General features: G+C 45.6%; 1 protein-coding gene across 2 annotated transcripts in view; it reads right to left on the reverse strand.

The window, feature by feature from the left end:
* LRRK1 (leucine rich repeat kinase 1) overlaps positions 1 to 19,141 on the reverse strand; it is a 152,522-nt gene that overhangs the window by 27,153 nt on the left and 106,228 nt on the right. For both annotated transcript variants that reach the window (XM_079121755.1, XM_079121754.1), the window contains 9 exons: positions 17,400 to 17,529; positions 16,616 to 16,728; positions 15,959 to 16,173; positions 13,714 to 13,878; positions 12,988 to 13,160; positions 11,809 to 11,929; positions 11,406 to 11,565; positions 9,802 to 10,078; positions 2,402 to 2,573 (listed from right to left, as the gene is read on the reverse strand). In XM_079121755.1, coding sequence (XP_078977881.1) covers positions 2,402 to 2,573; positions 9,802 to 10,078; positions 11,406 to 11,565; positions 11,809 to 11,929; positions 12,988 to 13,160; positions 13,714 to 13,878; positions 15,959 to 16,173; positions 16,616 to 16,728; positions 17,400 to 17,529 — 1,526 coding nt within the window. The remainder of the gene's footprint in view (positions 1 to 2,401; positions 2,574 to 9,801; positions 10,079 to 11,405; positions 11,566 to 11,808; positions 11,930 to 12,987; positions 13,161 to 13,713; positions 13,879 to 15,958; positions 16,174 to 16,615; positions 16,729 to 17,399; positions 17,530 to 19,141) is intronic.

A 19,141-nucleotide genomic window follows, 5' to 3' on the forward strand; every position in this document is an offset into this window, starting at 1 on the left:
TCACAAGTAAAAATTTATGTTAGAAATGTGGGCAAATGTGGGTAAGAGAGAAAATAAAACAACAATTTAACACCCAGAAAGACATATTCAGTTGTCTAGGATGCCAGGAGTTCTAAAAAATTTACAAATACATTTAAAAAATAGTGTATGTTATATTTCTAATTCTGTTTAATTTTGGGCTGAGGATGGGATTCAGAGGTAGAGTGGTTGTCCATCCACCTTGTGTGAGGCCCTGGGTTCAATTCCCAGTACCGGAAAAAAGAAAAAAAAGTATATTTAAAAAAAAAAAAAAAACAGCACTTTTCCCATGTCATTAAAAACTCAACATTCATTTTGCGAAAGCTGTGAATTATAGCAATTTCTCGAATTATTCCCTTCTTTTTGGATGTTTAGATTGTGATGCCATTTTTTTGCTTCTTCAAATATGGAATGCTGAACATGAAAGAAACCACAAAGACTTCTCTGGTTCAAAATGATTTCCTCAATTCAGGTATTTAGCTCTGTGATTACTGATCGAAGGGGCTGAAGATTTTGAGGCTCTGAATGCATATGGAGGAACTGGCTTTTGAAGCCATGAGCCCACAGACACAGTAACCACCAGTGTTCCACATAGGAGTACTGAGGTTCAGCTCTTTGCTGATTTGATAGGTGAAAAGTGGCATCCACTACTGTGGGAATCTGCATGTCTTTGATTAGAGATGCAATTGAACTCTTCTTCCCCCTGTCACCTGTCTGAATTTCAATAGGACATCTTTCCAAATTTTGGGTGGGGGCTGCTGCTGGGAAGGATGCCTGCCTCTGCACCCAGCTGGGCCCCAGTTGTGAGCTCAGCCTCCCAAGATGCTGGCGCTGGTGACCTCCCACTGAGAATGCAGCAGGACTCAGAGTTCAAAGGGAGGGCAGAGGGAAGGATGGAACCTCGGAGAGCCAAGGCCTGCACCCCACTGCACCTTCCAGGCGTTATAAACAAATCCCTTTTCTGCTAACACTGGCTGCCACAGTTTCCATTGATTTTCAGGCTCCTGCATTTATTTTTCTTTCCACTTTAATAAAAAGGGACGATCAAAGAACAGCTTTATGGAGCCAAGAATTCATAATTCAATAAGTGCATTCTAATTAGAAGGTAGCAAAAGTAAGCTCATACAGAGATCAATGTAAAAAGGATTTAAAAGGCCAGATTTATGCCAGGGGTTCACAAACTGTAGAGTGCATCAGAATTCTTTGGAGGGCCCATCTAAAACAGATAGCTGGACTCCATCCTGGAGTTTCTGAGGCAGTGGGTTTGGGTTTGGGCCCAAGAATTAGCATTCCTCATATGTTACTATGTGAAGCTGATTCTGCTGATTGGGAACCCCACTTTGAGAACCACTGCTCTGGGCAAATATTATTTCCATAGTATTTAATTTGACTGACAGCAGGTTACTACTCCATAACCCTAGCTGGTTTGTCCCCATAACCCAAGGACAAAATTCCTTGGGTTAGGTCTTTTGTTGTTTTGTAATCAGACCAAGTTAAGTTTTCAAGCTTGGCTGCAGAGTGAAATCACCTGAAAGTCTTATATGATACCAGTATCTGGGTGACCACACCAAAGATTCTGATTTCTTTCTTTCTTTCTTTCTTTCTTTCTTTCTTTCTTTCTTTCTTTCTTTCTTTCTTTCTTTCTTTCTTTCTTTCTTTCTTTCTTTCTTTCTTTCTTTCTTTCTCTTTCTTTCTTTCTTTCTTTCTTTCTTTCTTTCTCTCTCTCTCTCTCTCTCTCTCTCTCTCTCTCTCCCTCCCTCCCTCCCTCCCTCCCTCCCTCCCTCCCTCCCTCCCTTCTTTCTTTCTTTCTTTCTTTCTTTCTTTCTTTCTTTCTTTCTTTCTTTCTTTCTTTCTTTCTTTCTTTCTTTCAGGGTCTTGCTAAGTTGCTGAGGCTGGCCTTGAATTTACAATCCTCTTGTCACAGCCTTCCAAGATGCTGGGATTACAGATGTGTGCCACTATGCCCGTCCCCAAAGATCCTGATTTGAATGGTCTGAGGAAAGGTCTGTGGTGGTTACAGCCTCTCTGGGCAAGTCTAGTGCACAGCCAGGATGGTAAGATCATGCTTCTTAAGTCAAGGATCACTTGGGGAATAGTTAAAAATATCAATTTTGGGTCCTGGTCCACATCACTGGGGGTGGGCTCAGTAACCTGCATTCTCATTACAACAAGCTCTCTGGGTGAACTGGAGGTGGGCTGACATTAGGGAAGTTCTGTCTAAGCCTGGTGGACACTGATTTGGTATTCACAGAGTGGTTCAAATGGTTTGTGCCTCCTTTGCCTCCTGATTCTAGCTCAGTGGCATCCCTGCAGGAGAAGGGTCTTCAATCAGGTCCCTCTAGGAAATAGAACACTGCAGGTGCCCCACAGAACCCGCAGCTACCTGCAGGTCCATCTCAGCCAAGCTGATCAGCATCCGTGCTATAAACCTTTGCCAGAAGCCAACAGGAACGAAGCTCATCTTAAACACTCGCTGGATGGTGTTGGCTGTGGGGTGCCGCATGCTGTGGGTGTCCAGGCCAGGTTTGGATGGAAGGAGATGTGGCAGGAGGTAGCTGAAATACATCAGGAGGATTGGTGACCAGTGTGGTCCAAGCTCTGCTGCAGGGCCCTGACGCCCCGCAGCCTGGCCTGGGAGTCTGCTTCTCAAAGTGACTCAGGCTGTCCGAGTGCCTTCCGCATGGGGCCTTTGGAATTCTATTTTTAGAAAGAAAGGGTGGTTTATATGCTGAGAATAACTGCTCCAAAGGAAAATGAAGATGGCCATAGTGAAGATATTTACTGAAGTTTCTAAGAGAGAGACTAGAATGATGTGAGGGAAGATGTGAAAACATCTGTGGTCATAAAAATGTCAGACACAGCAAATCGGAGTTGATTCTCGGCAAACTGGGCTGCGGTTGGGAAATCACTTAACATTAACTTTGGTTGGTGGAGGAAAAACAAATACAGCTGCACAGTTCTGAGGACAATGCAGATACTGGGGTCAGAGTAACGTTTTTTTGGTCTTCAAAGCTATTTATTGTTCTTGGCCAATTGAAACAACACAATTGCCTTAAAAGTTCGAAGGTGGTTGTTTTGTGCAAAAGAGGGTTGTTTTATGAGAACACTTATGGTCATCGTAAAGATGCTGCATCACTGTGTGACCAAGGCATTCATGTTTGTTGTCATTTTAAAACAGCTGAAACCTGGGAGGTCCCCTCAAGAGTGTGCCTGAAAACCAGCACCCTCCGTGTGCTGTGGGGGCAGGTGTGGGGCAGGCACAGGGTGACCAAGGCAGGGGAGTCGTGGGATGCCCTTTGGGTGTGCAGAAGCTAGAACCTTCTCAACAAACCTTCAGCTTCAATCCTCTAAAAATAAATCCATTGCATTCCAACAAACCTCTTCAGAACATTTTGAAAGAGACATTTTGAAAGAGACTCCTAAAATTTTATGCAGTTGGTCCTTCATAGTCATAGGTTCCCTATTTATAGATTGAACCAACTCAGATTGAAAATGATAATAAAAAGCCTGTACATGTGCAGACTTTTGTCATTATTCCCTAAACAATGTAGTATAGCAACTATTTGCATAGGTTTTAAGTAATATTAGGCATTATAAGTCATCTAGAGGTGATTTAAATTCTAGAGGAGGATGTGTATAAGTTCTATGCAAATACCAGGGCATTCTATATAAAGGGTCTTGAGTATCCATGGATTTTAGTACCCCCTGAGCTCCTGATACCCCATGGGTATTGAGGGATGACCATTTAAGGAAAATTCTGTGACAGTCTGGTGACCCAGGCACATAGGTGTAAATCACAACCCTGACTTGCTTGCTCTGTATTGTGAGCACCCATGGGGAAGGACAGGGTCCCCACCTGGCAGGTTGGTGAGGATTGACAGGGCTGTGCAGGTGACCCGGCGGACACAGATGATGAGGTATTAGGTCCTTTTCAGTCACTGCAGGTCTTAGGTGAAAGGACATTCTCAGCCACGGGGTTAGATGCCTCTGTCCCCACTCTGGCCTTCTCCATCCTTGCATCCTGTCTTATTTCCTCAAATTTTGAAAATGTCATATTTTTCATCTGCTCATGAGTCTTTCTCCACACAGAAGGACCTCACCAGAACCTCCTATTGATTTTTTGTTTTATCTACCCAGGTCATGCTCAGTCTGTATCTTGCATGACTGCCTACACTGGCTGGCTGTGCCCCGTGGAAGTGGCTTCCTGCTTTTCTCTCTCCTTGTAGATGTGTGCCTGGAGAAGGGAAGGGGCACTCAGGTGTCCCAGGTGCCCCAGAACATAGCGTGGTGCACAAACAGAATAGGTGCTTTGTGAAGGCAGGGATAGATATTTTTGTAGGCAGGGGTGACTTAGAAGTCAGTAAGGCAAAAATCTGACTGGTCACAGAAGCCAAATCTCAAGGGAGCAGAGTCCCTGGAGAGAACTGGTTGGAAAGCAATTAGGAGTCAGGAAAAGCTGTCCCAAGGGGTGAGCAGACAGTGAGCAAGATGAAACTAAAGAGGTGAACTATTTATGTATTTGATGAACATAAACCAGTGACATCTGGGTAAGCAATGGTGCCTGTGATGAAAAATTGGGCTGGCTCACTCTACACCATTGAGATGGCCAGATGGTGGGGTTGGGGCCCTTGCCAGTGTCTGCTGAGAGCTCAGGAGTTTCCACCTGCAACAAGTGCTAATGAACCAAGAGGTTCATCAATCCCCTGAAGGGTTTCCAAGGGACTGGAGGGGTTCATGGGCTGCAGGTGTAAGACCCGCCAATGCATCTGTTTGCATTGATCCAAAGACTGTAGCAGAGTCATTGACTTTACAAAAGCTAATGATGCAAGATGCTGGAACTCGCCTAGGACACAAGGGAACCATTATGGCTGTGCTAAGATGGAAAATGTTCTGCTATTCATGGCATTGTGCAGAACTAGACATCCCAGCTGTGAGTATTTAACACAAAGAACTAGTAACAACAGTACTGCTAATACCTGATGTCTTGGGAGTTCTTAGGTGTAGGAGACATTGTTCTAAGTACTATGTACTATCTAATTTAATGATCACAACAACTATAATACCAGTAGGTAATTATCCCCACTTCATAGAGGAAGAAAAAGAAAATAGTTGGAATTCATACTTGAACAGTTTGATTCAGTGTCCTAATTCCCTTACAGTAAGCCTCCCTGAGGACTCTGGTGATGATCTGACTGATTTTTGTGTGTGTATGTTGTGCTGGGGATAAAATCTAAGGTCTCATGTATGCTAGGCAAGCACTCTACCACTGAGCTACATTCCCAGCTGATTTTACTATTCAATCAAATAAGTAGAAAGATGTCTAATCTATGTTTATATCTATACATATATTGATGTATCTGCTTTATATACAGTGCATAGATAACTGCCTCATTTTTATTGAATACTAATATCTCTTCAGTCTTTTTATCCATTAATAAAATAGGTGAAAGTTTATGTAAACTCACTGAGTACTTAACCTTGAGTGTTTTGTGTACTAAGGCCAAGGACATGGAATGAGAAGCAATGGGATCTTGAATTCCTCTTTGGGATTTCTCTTTTTAGGTCCCTGATCATGACCCCCATGAAACTCCCACAATAAGGCCAAGTTGAAAAAGTTGGGTGGGGCCTCAGGCAAAGAGGCCCAGTTTGGCCCCCAGAAGTTTGCATCTATGCCAACAGAATTTCTGAGCTGGCCTCATAGCACCACAACCAGCTTCCCAGGAGCTTCTAGTGGGCATCCCCTTGGGTTCTGGAGCTGGGGGACAGGTGGTGATCTATTCTATGGCAGGTACCTAACAAAAGTCTGTGGACTAGGGATACCAGCTGCTGCCTTGTGATCAACATCAGCATCAAATCCAGAAAGTGGCTGAAACAGACGAGAACAAGAGGCCTTGAGTACCAAGTTGATTTAGGTCCAAGCATCACCTGTGGACTGGGAAGTCAGCAGGGATCTGATCCCCATGTGATCCCTCCAGCCCTTGCCTGCTTGGGGTTACACCTCAGGGTAGGGGACTTTGCAGTTCAACTGTTCAGGAAGATGTATCCTGACATGGAATAGCCCAGGTGATAGCGGTAGGAAAAAAGCCAAAACTGCACTGTTAAAGACATATATTCTAATCCACAGCGTAACCACTAAACACAATACCAAGAAGAGTAGCTAAATAGTCATAGAGGGACTAAAAATACTAAAAAAATTTATTAACTAAAAAAATGCAGGATAAAATGAACAAAATAACAAAAAAATGGAGTAAATAAAAATAAATGGTAAGATATTAGGCTTAAACACAACTATATAATTAATTACATTAAATCTAAATGAACTAAATATTCCTATTATAAGTCAGAGACTCTGAAAATGCACTGTCAGCAAGAGACTCATTTTTAGTATAAATACCCAGGTGAGCAGCTAATAAGAGGATGGAGGAAAAAATCCATTTAGAATAAAGAGAAAGAAAAAAACTGGTCATTTTAGAATTAGACAAAATAGACTTGAAGAAAAGAAATGTTACCAGAGATAGAGGTGTTTTATAATAAAAAAAGGGTCAATTCATTACAAAGACATGGCAATTACAAATGTGCATGGAAAAGGGGGCTCTGAGCAAAAGAATGCAGCTGTAGAAGCTGGGAAAGACAAGGAAACAGACCTTCCCTCGGAGCCTCCAGAGGGAGCATTGGCTTTTGGACATCTTGCTTTTGGACCAGTGAAATGGATTATGAACTTCTGGCCTCCAGAAATGAAAGAGAATAAATGTGTGATTATTTTATGTCACCAAGTTCATGCTATTTGTTACAGCAGCCACAGGAAACTAACGCAGAGGGCTTGTACTATCTGATTTCAAGGCTTATCCTGAAGCTACCAAAATCAATGTACTTTGTTCCTGGTGTAAGGGTAGGAACATAGACTGATGGAACAAAACAGAGTACTGAACTAAACCTGCACAGCTGAGTTTTGATAAGTGAACCAAGGTAATTCAATGAGGGGGAAAGGATATCTTTTTAATAAATGATTTCAGAACAACTGGATAAACATATAGAAAAAAGTGAATTTTGGCCCTTCATACCATAAACAAAAATCAATTTGACATGGATTTTAGACCTTGAAGTAAAAGCTAAGCTATAAAGCTTCTAGAAGAAAAACACTATAAGATTGTCAAGATCTTGTTATAAGCAAATATATATATATATATATATGAACAAGTCCCAGACAGGGAGAAAGAATTTGCAAATCATGTGTTTGAGAAAGAACTTGTATCCAGGAGATATAAAGAACTACAAGAGAGCAAGAAAAAGGCTAACATTCTAATTATAAAATGGACGTAAAACTTAAATAGACACCTCACACAGAAATATACTGTACAAATGAACAATAAATTTGTAAAAGGTGTTAAACCTCATTAGTCATGAAGAAAATGCAAAATAAAACCACAGGGAAATACAATTTTCTATCCACTAGGAAAAATTAGAAAGACTGATAGCAAATGCTAGAGAGGTAATGGAGTGACTAGAAAATACAACCTCTTGAGGGAATAGTTTGGTAGTTTCTTGTAAAATTAAACTTACTCTATGACCCAATAATTCCACTCCTCTTATTTACCTAAGAGAAATGAAAATACATTTCTCCAAAAAGACTTAAGGATACACACAGCAGCTCTATTCAGAATAGCCAAAACCTGGATACAATCCAAATGTCCATCAGTGTGTGAATGCAATAAACACACTTCTGTAAAGCTGTACCATGGAATACTATTCAGCAACAAAGAAGAAAGAACAAACTTCAGATACACTTAACAGCCTGGATGAATCTCAACGCATGATGTTTAGCAGGAGATGCCAATTAGAGAACATATTGCATAATTCCTTGCAGCTATGAAGTTCAAGAACAAGGAAGGCTAGGCTTTGGTGATGGAAATCAGAACAGTGCTGGTGGCTAAAGATAGGAGAGTATGTGGGTTAACTTTCTTGGTGATGAAACTGTTCTATATCTTGATCTGGGAGTTGGTTACCTACTGTATGCATTTGTAAAATCTTGTTGTTTGGTTGTTGGAGATCTGTGCATTTCACTGTGAGTCTACAGTAGTCCCCCTCTTATCTGCAGAGGATAAGACCTGCAGTGGAGGACTGGAATTGATAATGGTACCAAATCTTATATATGCTATGTTTTTGCCCATATATTTACATACCTATGATAACATTGAATTAAAAAACTTGGCAAAGCAAGAGACTAACAATAATAACGAATGATAAAATGGACACATAAAATGTCATAAAAATGGTTATATGGTTGCTGGCATTACTACTTTTGTGCTTTGGGGCCATTTTTAAGTAAAATAAGGGTAAAGTGAACACAAGCAAGACTACATCACCACAGTCAATCTGATAACTAACATGGCTATTAAGTGATTAGCAGGGGGACAGCCGATACGGAATGGATACAGGAGACAGGAATGATTCACACCCCTGGTGAATTGGAACAGGATGGCACAAAATTTCATCATGCTACTGAAATGGTGTGCAGTTTAAAATGAAGGAATTGCTTATGTCTGAAATTTTCCATTTCATATTTTCAGGCTGCAGTGGAACTACCATAAACTTTGCCTCAAATTAAAAAGAGAAAAGAAGAGAAGCGCAATGAGGAAGGGGTCAGTTAGTAGAATTACTTCCTTGCAGGGTGGCAGGGCCATGTAAAAGAGGGGGTGGAATAAGAAGTGGCTGCCAGGGATATGGAAAGAAATCTTGATTCTGTAAGTTCCACTTTCCAAGCAGAGCAGTGTGGATGATGTGCCCAATGTGACCAGACAACAGAGAAGAGAAAGCTGAGCTGAGCATCATGGGAGACTTCCAGGTGGCAGCATCTGGAAGCTCAGGCATTAGGCTCTGGAGTGTGGTCCTTGCAGGAATCTGGGAGTCTTTCTGCAAGGTGCAAGAAGAGCAGGGCAGCCGACGTAATGGCCCAGGCTAGGTGCAGAGGAGGATCCTGCTCAGGAGGATGCTGGTGGCAGTTGAGAAAGGTGAGGGTTGTCATGTCAAGAAGGCTGCTCAGAGGTCAAGTTTCTGACTACTTTTAGTAGAAGACAGGGAGGGGCAGCTAAGGCACTCATTGGCTTTTGTGGCAACTGGCACTGAATCAGAAGGATTTGGTTAATGGGTGGCCCTTGGGGAGGAGCAGGATGCTGAGAATGAGGGAAAGAAGAAGGAAGAGGAGACTTGGTTTGGTTTTGCTTGTGGTTTAGGACTGGGAGACCTGGTCATGTCACAGACCCAGGAAGAGTCCACAGAGAGAGGCATTTCACAGAATATTTCTTCTTGGCGAAGGGATGCCCTGTGGGGACACTCACAGCCATCTACCCTCAGAGTAGGTGACAATGTTGTTCCCATAAATTCATCAAATTAGATTGCATTTTGAAGCCAGGGTGTTTAATTAGGAAATACATCCTCATGGGTTAATCTTTATTTACCATGTAACCAAGTCATCAACCCACCTGCCAAACTGAACCCCCCTCAAATCATTTTTAATGCCCTTCCTGTATGCTTTCCTAAGTCTTTTCAATGAATGGATTTCTTTCAACCACCTGGCATAGGAGGAAGCCACCAGCTGGGAGGCTAGCTGCACCTGCCGCCTTGATACCCTATATAATGTAGCAGGTCATTACTAGGTCTGACCTGTCCCTGGGAAGTGATGGTAATGGTGCCAACCCCTGGAGGTCTTGTTCAGGGTTCCAGTGGTCCCAGACCTCAACTCCCTCCTCCAGGGAGCGACCTGCACAGTGTGGTCTGTGGCCTCACCTGTCATTGGCGACGGGCAAGGCGATCTCAAACTTGGCCAGAAACTGGAAGTACTGCTCCTCAGTCTGCTGTGTGAAGCCCGTCCCCACCAGCAGCATCCTGAGGTCCTCTGCACGGATCACCCCATTCTTGGCCACCGACCTGGAGCCCTTAATGTTGAAGATTCTCTGCAGACACTCAGATAACCAAATGGGGTCCAGGAAGTAGAGGTTCCTCAGGCCGTGGCTGGTGTCCGGGAAGTGCAGCAGGGTGCCAGTTTCTATGAGGAAGCTGATGGCTGTCAGGGAGGAGATCAGGAAGCAGTGTTGCATGATGGAGTAAAAGGGAGACTAGTCACCAAGCTTTCCTGGGAAAAATTCAACACTCCTGACATACTGAGCCCTTCAGCAAGGGACAGGCAGCTAAGCTCAGTTCCCTGGTGGCACCATGTGACTCTTGGCAGCATTTTGAGTTGACGGCCAACTCAGTTTTCATTATTCTCAGATCCCACCTCTTCAAATTCCCCTACTTGCTGAAATTTGTGTCCCCAAAATACAGTACTTGAGGTGCTTTTTCAGACTTGCATAGACATGTGCAGAGCTGGGGAAAGTTTGAGTCGCCTGCACAGGTGAGCATGTTCCCAGCTGAGGTTGAATAAAGTGATGCTCTCTCTGCCTTGCAGCCACAGCTCTGGTAATGCAAAGGAGTGTCTATCTAGTGGCTATTTAGTGCCATGTTTTCAGAATTTTTGTGCTTTCCGTTAGTGGGTTTGTTGTTTACAAAGGCCCCCAAGTCCAGTGTTGAAATGCTGTGTGGTGTTCCTGAGCACAAGAAAGCTGCAATGTACTTTATAGAGAAAATACATAGATAAGCTTTGTTCAGGGATGAATTATAGTGCTGTCGACCACGAGTTGAACGTCAATGAATTATAATCTATTTTCAAAGACATCTTGGGCTGGGGTTGTGGTTCAGTGGTAGGGCACTTGCCTAGCATGTGTGAGGCCCTGGGTTTGATCCTCAGCACCACATACAAATAAAATAAAGGTATTATGTCCACCTACAACTAAAACAGAATATTAAAAAAAAATCTTTAAACAGAAGTACACATAAAGCAAGCTTACGCATTGATGGGTTGATGATAATGTGGCCAGAGACTCTCAGGAAACTAATTCTGTATTTCCACAGGAGTGATGGTTCAGTATTCACTACTTCAGTGGTTGAGGTGAATTTATAGACTACAACTACTGTGAATGATGAGAACTGGTTGTAATTATTTAAACTCTGTCTCTCTATTGAACTTCAGCCTTGGAGGCTATGACCAGTCCACTTTGGTCATAAGTTTGTTCTCAATGGCCAACATGATGCTGTTTTAGAGCAGCTGTGTGTGTTCTCTCTGTCCAAGGAAAGAAGGTGGGAGGGAGGAATGGTGGGAAGAAGAAAGGAAGATGGAACACCAGGCAGAGTTTTGGGATCTCTTGTTCAAAATTGGTTACCCTGCTGTGCTGAGGATCAAGCTAGAACTATCTAGTGCAGGTGGTTCTGTTTCTCACACTTTCCCTGGTGACCCTGGCCCTCTGCCCAGCTTCCCAGGGTTCCCCACACTGGCGCCCACCCCCTAGGCCCACCAGACTGCAGGTCCTCGTAGTCTCTGATGTCGTTGCCAGGTGTCTGCTCCACCAGTTGCTCCAGCTGCCTGTCTGTCAGGTATTGCACGTCGTCCCCAAGGCTGCGGCGCTGTTGCTCTGCCAGCACGGCTTCCTGCAGGCTGAGGTAGCTCCTAGGAACCTGGAGGACAAATGCACGAGGCTGGGACTGTCAGGTCCTGGGGTGTGCTGCCAGATCAGCCAGCTCTAGCCTCTCCCCCTCAGTCCTGAGGCTTCAGGACCCTCCATACCTCCCCCTCCCCTGCCCCACCGGGAACCATTTAGCCTTAAACCTAGATGCATGTTTTACAACACAGCTAGGGGCATCCCAACCCCTAACAGCAGGAAGCAGCCCTCTGGTTTAACTGGATGAGGGGGTACCCACCAGTCTCCCTGCTAGTCGCTGGCAGCCGATGGTACTGCCCACGTCCTTCATGTTGCATGTGAAGTTGAAAATCAGCTGCCGCAGCCCTTCCTGACCTTCCAGACTCTTACAGGAAATCTCGCTGTGTGTGCAAAAATAATCCCAGCTTAATCACCATGCCACCCCTCACTGAGAAGCACTTAGCTTCTTTGTTTTCCCAAGATTTATCCTGAACACTGGCGAGTGGAGAACTCATTAAAGGTGACACAGGAAGTTTATGGAGGTTTTACATTTATAAAGCACCATGCTGGGCACCCCTTAATATATCACTTTGGTTTGTCTTCCCAGCATGCCCATTTTACAGAGGAGGAAGGTGAGGTACAGAGTATGATGTGAGCCCCTAGGAAACAAGCTGGGAAGAAGCAGACTCAGGCTGGACCAAGGGCTCTGAACCAGAGTCAGTGCTCCTATTATTGCAGGACGACTGGGGCTATCTCAAGACCATCCCAGGAATCCCCTGATCCTGAGAGCCAGGCTCTCAGGTCCACAGACTAACCCATGAACCAGAATCCATGGCACTTCACCCAGAGGGAACCAAGAGCCACAAGTGCAATTACAGCAATGCACATTTTGTTCTCATCAGGAGGCCCTCACTTAATTCACTAAGACTTAGTGGACACAACAGCCTCTATAACCTGCAGGCTGTCATGACAGTCCATTGACAGGACATGTGTGGGGTGACAAGCCCAGAGTGGCTGATTCCACCTAAACGGCCTAACCCTCCTCACGCTCGGCAGCTCTGTCCTCTCCTCACCCCCAAATGCACAGCTACCAGGACCACTAAGACTCAACATGAGAATGGGACCTCACTCCCCAGGGTCTGTCACTGACCAGTGATCTGCAAACAGGTGGGGTGGTGTCTGAGTTCACATCTCTTAGTGCCGTGGGAACCATGCACTCTTGGTGGCCATAGTGTGGAGGGAGAGGACACAGAAAGGAAGCACAGAGAGGACAGCTCCAGGCCCTGTCCCACTCGTCATCTAGAGGATCCTCACCCTGCCCAGGGCTGGTCTGCTGAGCTGCCACCTGCTGCCAGAGGTGCCTAGCCCAGCATCAGGAGCCTTCTTCAAGCAGGCCCCAGGAAAGATGACACTGGAGCACACAGAAGCAGGAGCAAGCATGAGGACAAGGGACACTCACTGTAAGTGCTTGAAAGTGATGTCTGGGAAGCCCGTGGCTCTGGACCCGGAGGGCGAGCGGCAGATCGCCAGCACGTAGGCTCGAAGCGTCGCGATTCTCTCCACTCGGAACTTGGCTTCAATCAAGTCCAGGTGTGTTCCAACCACCAGCACCACAGCATTGGGGGCCTTGGCCTGTGACAGAGAACCCCAGGACCAAGCCCCATCTCCATTCATGAATAAGGATGGGAAACAGCTCCTCAGGTGTGCAGGCGTGTCGACCCTGGATGCCAGTGGCCTTCAGGCAGTCACCATCCTGGGGCCTGTCCCCTTATGGGCTTGTTATGCATTGAGTAAGTATCTGAGGTGCCCCATGACCTTCTCTATGCAGGGGGTGCTGAGTTCAGCCTTGAGGAGGGATCCCTGATCCTTCAGTGATTCCCTCACAGTCAGCATCCTTTACACCTGAGAGAGAAGCTTGGCCTCTCTTTCACACTCTTGAATGAAAGGTAAACAAGAAAATTACAATAGCACCCCACCTCAGGCCGGGTAGTGGTCCATCTGCTCCACTGTGAAAGTCAGGCAGACTGATTCTGGGACCTTCTGTGAAAGCCCCTCAAAATGCAAAGTGGTTCTCCCTAACATCATCCCTTTTTTTCTCAGTATAGGGGATGCTTCAGAGGGGTGGCAGGACCCTGGTGATAATCCGAGAACAGGGAATGGAAGAGAAGGGCTAGCATCTCCTCACCTCAATGTTGAGCAGCCAGAACTGGAGGTTGGCCACGGCTTCCTCTCCCAGCGCCAGGTTCCAGACCACCACGTATAGGGCCTTGTCCGTGAAGAAGCACTGGTTGACAGTAGCCATGCTGGCAGGGCCCCCAATGTCCCAGACATTGAATTCCACAGACTCAACCTACTTGAACAACAAGCCATCACAAGAAAGCATTTGAGAGACCAAGGTCTTAGGAAACCACATTGAGAAAACGGATAAATTTGAATGCTGTACTTGGGGTCGTGTCTGAAAAAGACATAACCATGAAAAAATTCTAGATGTCCTATCATGTCTTTTTGGAATTAATAATCTAGGCGAGGGAAAGAGGCACGATTGCATCAGGGTGGGCTTTTGTGGGTTTCTGCCTCTTGCTAACAGAGCAGGGCCAGACAGGCTCCCATGGCCGGGGCATCTGGGAACCACTGCAGGGCAATACTCTGGCTCCATCATAGCTGCAGACTTAGGAGACATTTGACTGGAGGAAGCCCCCACTCTGACCTCACAGTCCTCACCAAGGTTTGACCTCCCTCCATTCAGAGGGTGGCCTCCAAACTGTGTAGGTCAGAGTGTGGCGCCCACCAAGGAGGATGGGAAACTCCCCTGATGTGGGAACCCAACAACAGAGGAGCTGTTGGCTGCTGGGAAAGGCTGTGTAAACGCTGGTTTCCCTATTATTGAATGAGGTCACAGCTGGCCTGAGAGCTAAGGCAGCAGTTAGCTGTAGCAAGGATTCTTTGCCACGAGGCAGCACTTTGGCCTCGAAGACAGACAGCATGCTGACCTGATTTTGTATAACGATGAAAACGGACAGCTGTTCTCCCCCAGCTGAAGGTCAGCCACACACAGAGTGACGGAGCTCAGCACTCACAGAGCCAGAGGCTGTCCTTCAGTTAAAGGAGGGGGAGTTTCATGATGGCAGAAAGGACATGCACAGGAAAAATAGAAATACAAATTCACCCCTTTGGCCTTGGATGGCCATTCACTAAAGAACAGCTGGATGGAAATGAGACGGAATCATTGTTAAAAAGTCAAAGCCAAAGAGAACGTGGAAGATTCTGGTTATTTTGGAAACCCTTTGGACGGGTGTTACTAGATTCCTTGCTGGGGTGTTCTGGGTGGGCCTAGTATTAATGATCTGATTGGTCTGACCATAACAGACAGGGCTCTATTCTTTTGTTTTTCCAAGTTGGGGACTGAACCCAGGGCCTCGCACACCTTACGCATGAGCTCTACCACTGAGCTACAGCCCAGTCCCAGCGACTCCATTTTCAAGAGGACCAGTTTCTGAGTTTGTGTTAGAATGTGCATTCACCTTAAATGCCTCATTTCTTGAATTTGGTTTCCCTGATTGGGAAAGAGGTTTATAGTGAGACCCGTCTCTAGCTGGCCCTGTGCATGGGGGCTCTGGACAAAATCCTACCACAACTGGACATGGCCCTTCAGTGTTTCATAGGGAAAGCTCCTTGTACCTTCGATCCCTGGTCACCACAGGGCAGCAGAAAAACACAGGCAGCAGCTGAGGATGGCAATGTTCCTAACCCAAGCACAGAGAAGAGCTAAGTGCCTGCTGCTATGTCCCAGGGAGGAAGAGCACCCCTGCCCCCGCCATATCCAACAAGTTCTTCTGTCTCTTTCAAGAATAAGAAAATGTTCATTTCTGTTTGCCTGGTACTAAATGGAAAAAAGGGATGATGGATAGGTTCAGTGAGGGCTTTATTTTACACAGGACTTTTCAGAACTTGGGGTGATGCAGAAATCATGGGGACAGAGCATTCATTCCAGGGTTTTTTGTTTCTTCAGCTTCCTCTTTAGGAGACAGACAAATGCTCATCTTTCACTGCCTGCAGGGGTACTTTGTTCTCAGCCCGGGAGGAACTCCAACCCAAGATCATTTGAATCTAATCTCTGGGCCCAAAAAGTAGTGAAGCCTGAGTACTGGTGTCTTTACAAGTTCCCCAAAGGAATCTAATGGACAGCCAGGGTTAAGGATCACTGGCCCAGAGCCTCGACTTAATTATAGTAGAGAAACTACAAGGTCACATCAAGAAGTGACTTGCTGCCTTTGGCAAAGCTGGTTTGGAACATCACACAGTGACCCCTGCAAACATCCTGGGCCTTGGACACTAGGCTGAAAAACTCTGGGCTCTTTGGGAAAAAGAAGAAGAGACTCTGTGAGTGTCCCTCCCACCCAGGGGGACACTGCTCGCCAACCATCCTTGACCTTGGCTTTGGAGCCTGCTGGCCTCTGGAGCTCCCACTTGGTGGTCCTGATGGTGGCCTCGCTGTGGGCCACCTGGGGGGCCCTTCCCGTCTGTAAGATCTCCAGGAGGGTGGACTTGCCCTGGCGCGGGGGACCGACGATGATCATCTTCATCAGCTTGCACTTCTCTGCTTTCCGTAACTGAGCACGCAGGAAAGACAGCATTGCTTTGGGACCTGTAAAGTCATGAAGGGGGAGAGTGGACATCATTGCTAACATATAAAGGGAACATATAAAGGGAAGAAGCTAAGCTCTGTTGTGAGGGAATGCTTCTGATGTGTTCTAGGGGAATAGTTAATAGCAGATGATTGAATCTGGTGGAGAGAGGGTGCCATACCATTCACCCCAGCGACGAGGTATCAAAGTTAAGAATCTAAGGACAATGTACTTGCTGCCTAAGAGATCACAGCTTTACTACCTGACCACTCTCGTTATGATGACCCTGGGTAACTATTGCCCTAGGGACAATTCCATCACATCTTCCAAACCCTGAAGCTGGAGCTGGGCCCCGTGGGCCACCCACTGTTTCCATCTCTAGAACCTAGCAGGTGGACCTGAGGTTGTTTTTTTTTTCTCCCAAGGAGGTGATGCTATGGGGACAGGACAGAAATGTCCTACCTTCTTTTCTGATCTCTGCAGGCACATTGCTGATGCTCAGGTCTTCAGTGTCAAGCTGCCAGAGGTTGCCCAGCTGTCCCAGCTCAGGAGGGAGCTCTCGGATGCCAGGGTTGCTGAGGGTGCACATGCCCACCAGGAAAGAATACATATGTGCATGCACACACGCATATGTGTGTGCACACGCAGCTCCCCTCAGCCTCTGCAGCCTGCAGAGGTCACCATTGGCCTTCACCCCAAACCCCGCACTCCAGGCCCTGATTTCAGGTATCCCATTTGAATACAGAGTCCAAAGTCTCTCTTCCCTGGATGCTCAGTGGTAGAAATGGCATTACTGTCTTCTGCAAGTCCAAGTCTCTGCAACTTAGAACTGGGTCCCCTCTTCTCCAATTCCTGCCTCTTTTCTACTAATTACATTGCCATCAAGATGATTACTGCCTCCTCTAGGAAAGGCAGCACATCTTTAATATTAATATAGTACTTCATATTTTCATTAAATTTTACACACAGCCTAAAAGCTCCAGCAGTATCCAGCACACAGTGAGTGCTGAGTAAGAGCTAGGATGAGGATGGAGTGGTTCTCCTTGCAGCCTGAATAAAGTAGCAGAAGCGCATATCAATCTCTCTGTCTCTCTCTCCCCCACCTCCTGGCCCATGCCCTGTGCTGAAAACCCCACTACTACTTCTACAGACAGCTTCCTTCTGCCTGGTCCCCAGGCAATTTAAGTGACAGCAAACTGCCTCCATGGGGGCAGAGCCGGCAGACTGGCTCTCGTCATGCACTTACTTTCCCAAGTAGAGCTCTGACAAGCTCTTCAGCAGGCAAACGGATGGAGGGACTGCATCAAGGTGGTTGTCATTCAGACAAAGGACTTCCAAAGACTCGCTTAGGAAGGCTGGGAATTCCAGCACACATGCTGTAAAGACAAGACAAAGCAGCCTGTGTATTTTTAAATAATTCTGGCCCATTAAGCATGGAGGCCAGGTGGGTATGTAAACCCACACAAGCTCCACAGGGCTTTCTTCCATCAGAGCACAATGTTTATCTCACCAACAGAGCAATTCTCATTCTGCAGACATCCTTGCTTGTATGTGTGGCAAAGATGTGACAATGATGCTTGGTGGCATGCTGCTTGCAACAACAGAGAGAGGACAACTTCTGTGCCCTTTATAGTGACATGTCCACAGGGAGTTGGTTTAATGAATAATGGAATAATATGTAAGTATTACAAAGCAGGGGGAGGTCACACGTGTAGGCATGAAGTGTTACTCAAGAGCCAGTGATGAATTGAAAAAGCAAAGTGCAGAACCACATTTCTAGAAGGCTTATTATTGTGTCAGAAAACATCTGCAGACATGCATACACACACACATACACACACACAGAGTTATATGCATGTACACATACCACACATGCACATATGTATATGCATAAATATTACAGATAAAAACACAATTGTTAGCAACATAAAATTCCATGATTGTCTCTGGAAGAGGGTCTTATTAGAAGATTGACTCTTCAACCCATGCTCTTCGATAATGTTTGAAAATTCTGTTTTCAAATATACATGCATTACTTCTTCAATTAAACCTAGTTAACTAAAAAATAACACTGTGGGCTGTCTTTATGTTGCCTAAGATGGCACTGAAAAACCAGTCAACTCTTTAGTATTCAAGGGACTTCATTAATTAGGCTAATTATGAGATTACCATTAAAATCACGTCAAATCTGCTGTTTCCAAGGCACCGGAGTGTTTGCGTTGAGCAAGAACGTGCAGTGGGGGAAGGGAGAGAGCTTGGAAAAGGACATTAATGGGGATCAGAGGTTTAGATTTCTGCAGAATCTCTAAGTGTCTTCATCCTGTCCGGAAGCTTAGGGAATTTGAGATAAAAGGAGTGCCTCAAAGTCCCCTCCCTGGGTTCCCTGCCAGATGCAGAAAATGAAGAAGCTAGAATTCTTTTGTTGGGCTGAAGCCACGTTTGGTTGCCTTTGATAACCAACCCCCCCACACCCCCCGCTTTTCTCCACACATGAAGCCATAGTATCAATAATAATGGGGCAACCTAACCTCAGAGAATGTTCTGGAAGAGAGGACTGTGGAATATCAAGCTCAGTGCCTGGAAAATATGCCCAGATGGCTGCAATGACAATGAGACTCACTGTAGGGGCCCCTGTGGAAATACAGATGCAACAGACATTTAAAGATGGCTTTGTACTAGACCTTGTTCCACAGGAATATGTCCAAAAAGTTTTCTTTTATTTTTCTTTAAGGAAAAGGAATGATCAATGTCAGCCTACATTAATTCACATTTTTTAATGGAAAAACATTCATTAAGAGAAAGATTCACTTTCTTCCCAGAGAAGGGGAACATTCTGAGCACCTGGCCTCGGGGCTTTCCGATTCTGAAGTTTCCCCTGGTGTTTATGAAGCCTCTTTGGGGAACGGATGGGTGGAATGAGGAGCTGCTGTTCCAAATGGAGCCAACACCTGTCCCACGCCTCCTGGCCCAGCATGGAAAACGATGGAA

The sequence above is a fragment of the Sciurus vulgaris genome (assembly GCF_902686455.1).
Source record: "Sciurus vulgaris genome assembly, chromosome: 2".
Lineage (NCBI taxonomy): Eukaryota > Metazoa > Chordata > Mammalia > Rodentia > Sciuridae > Sciurus > Sciurus vulgaris.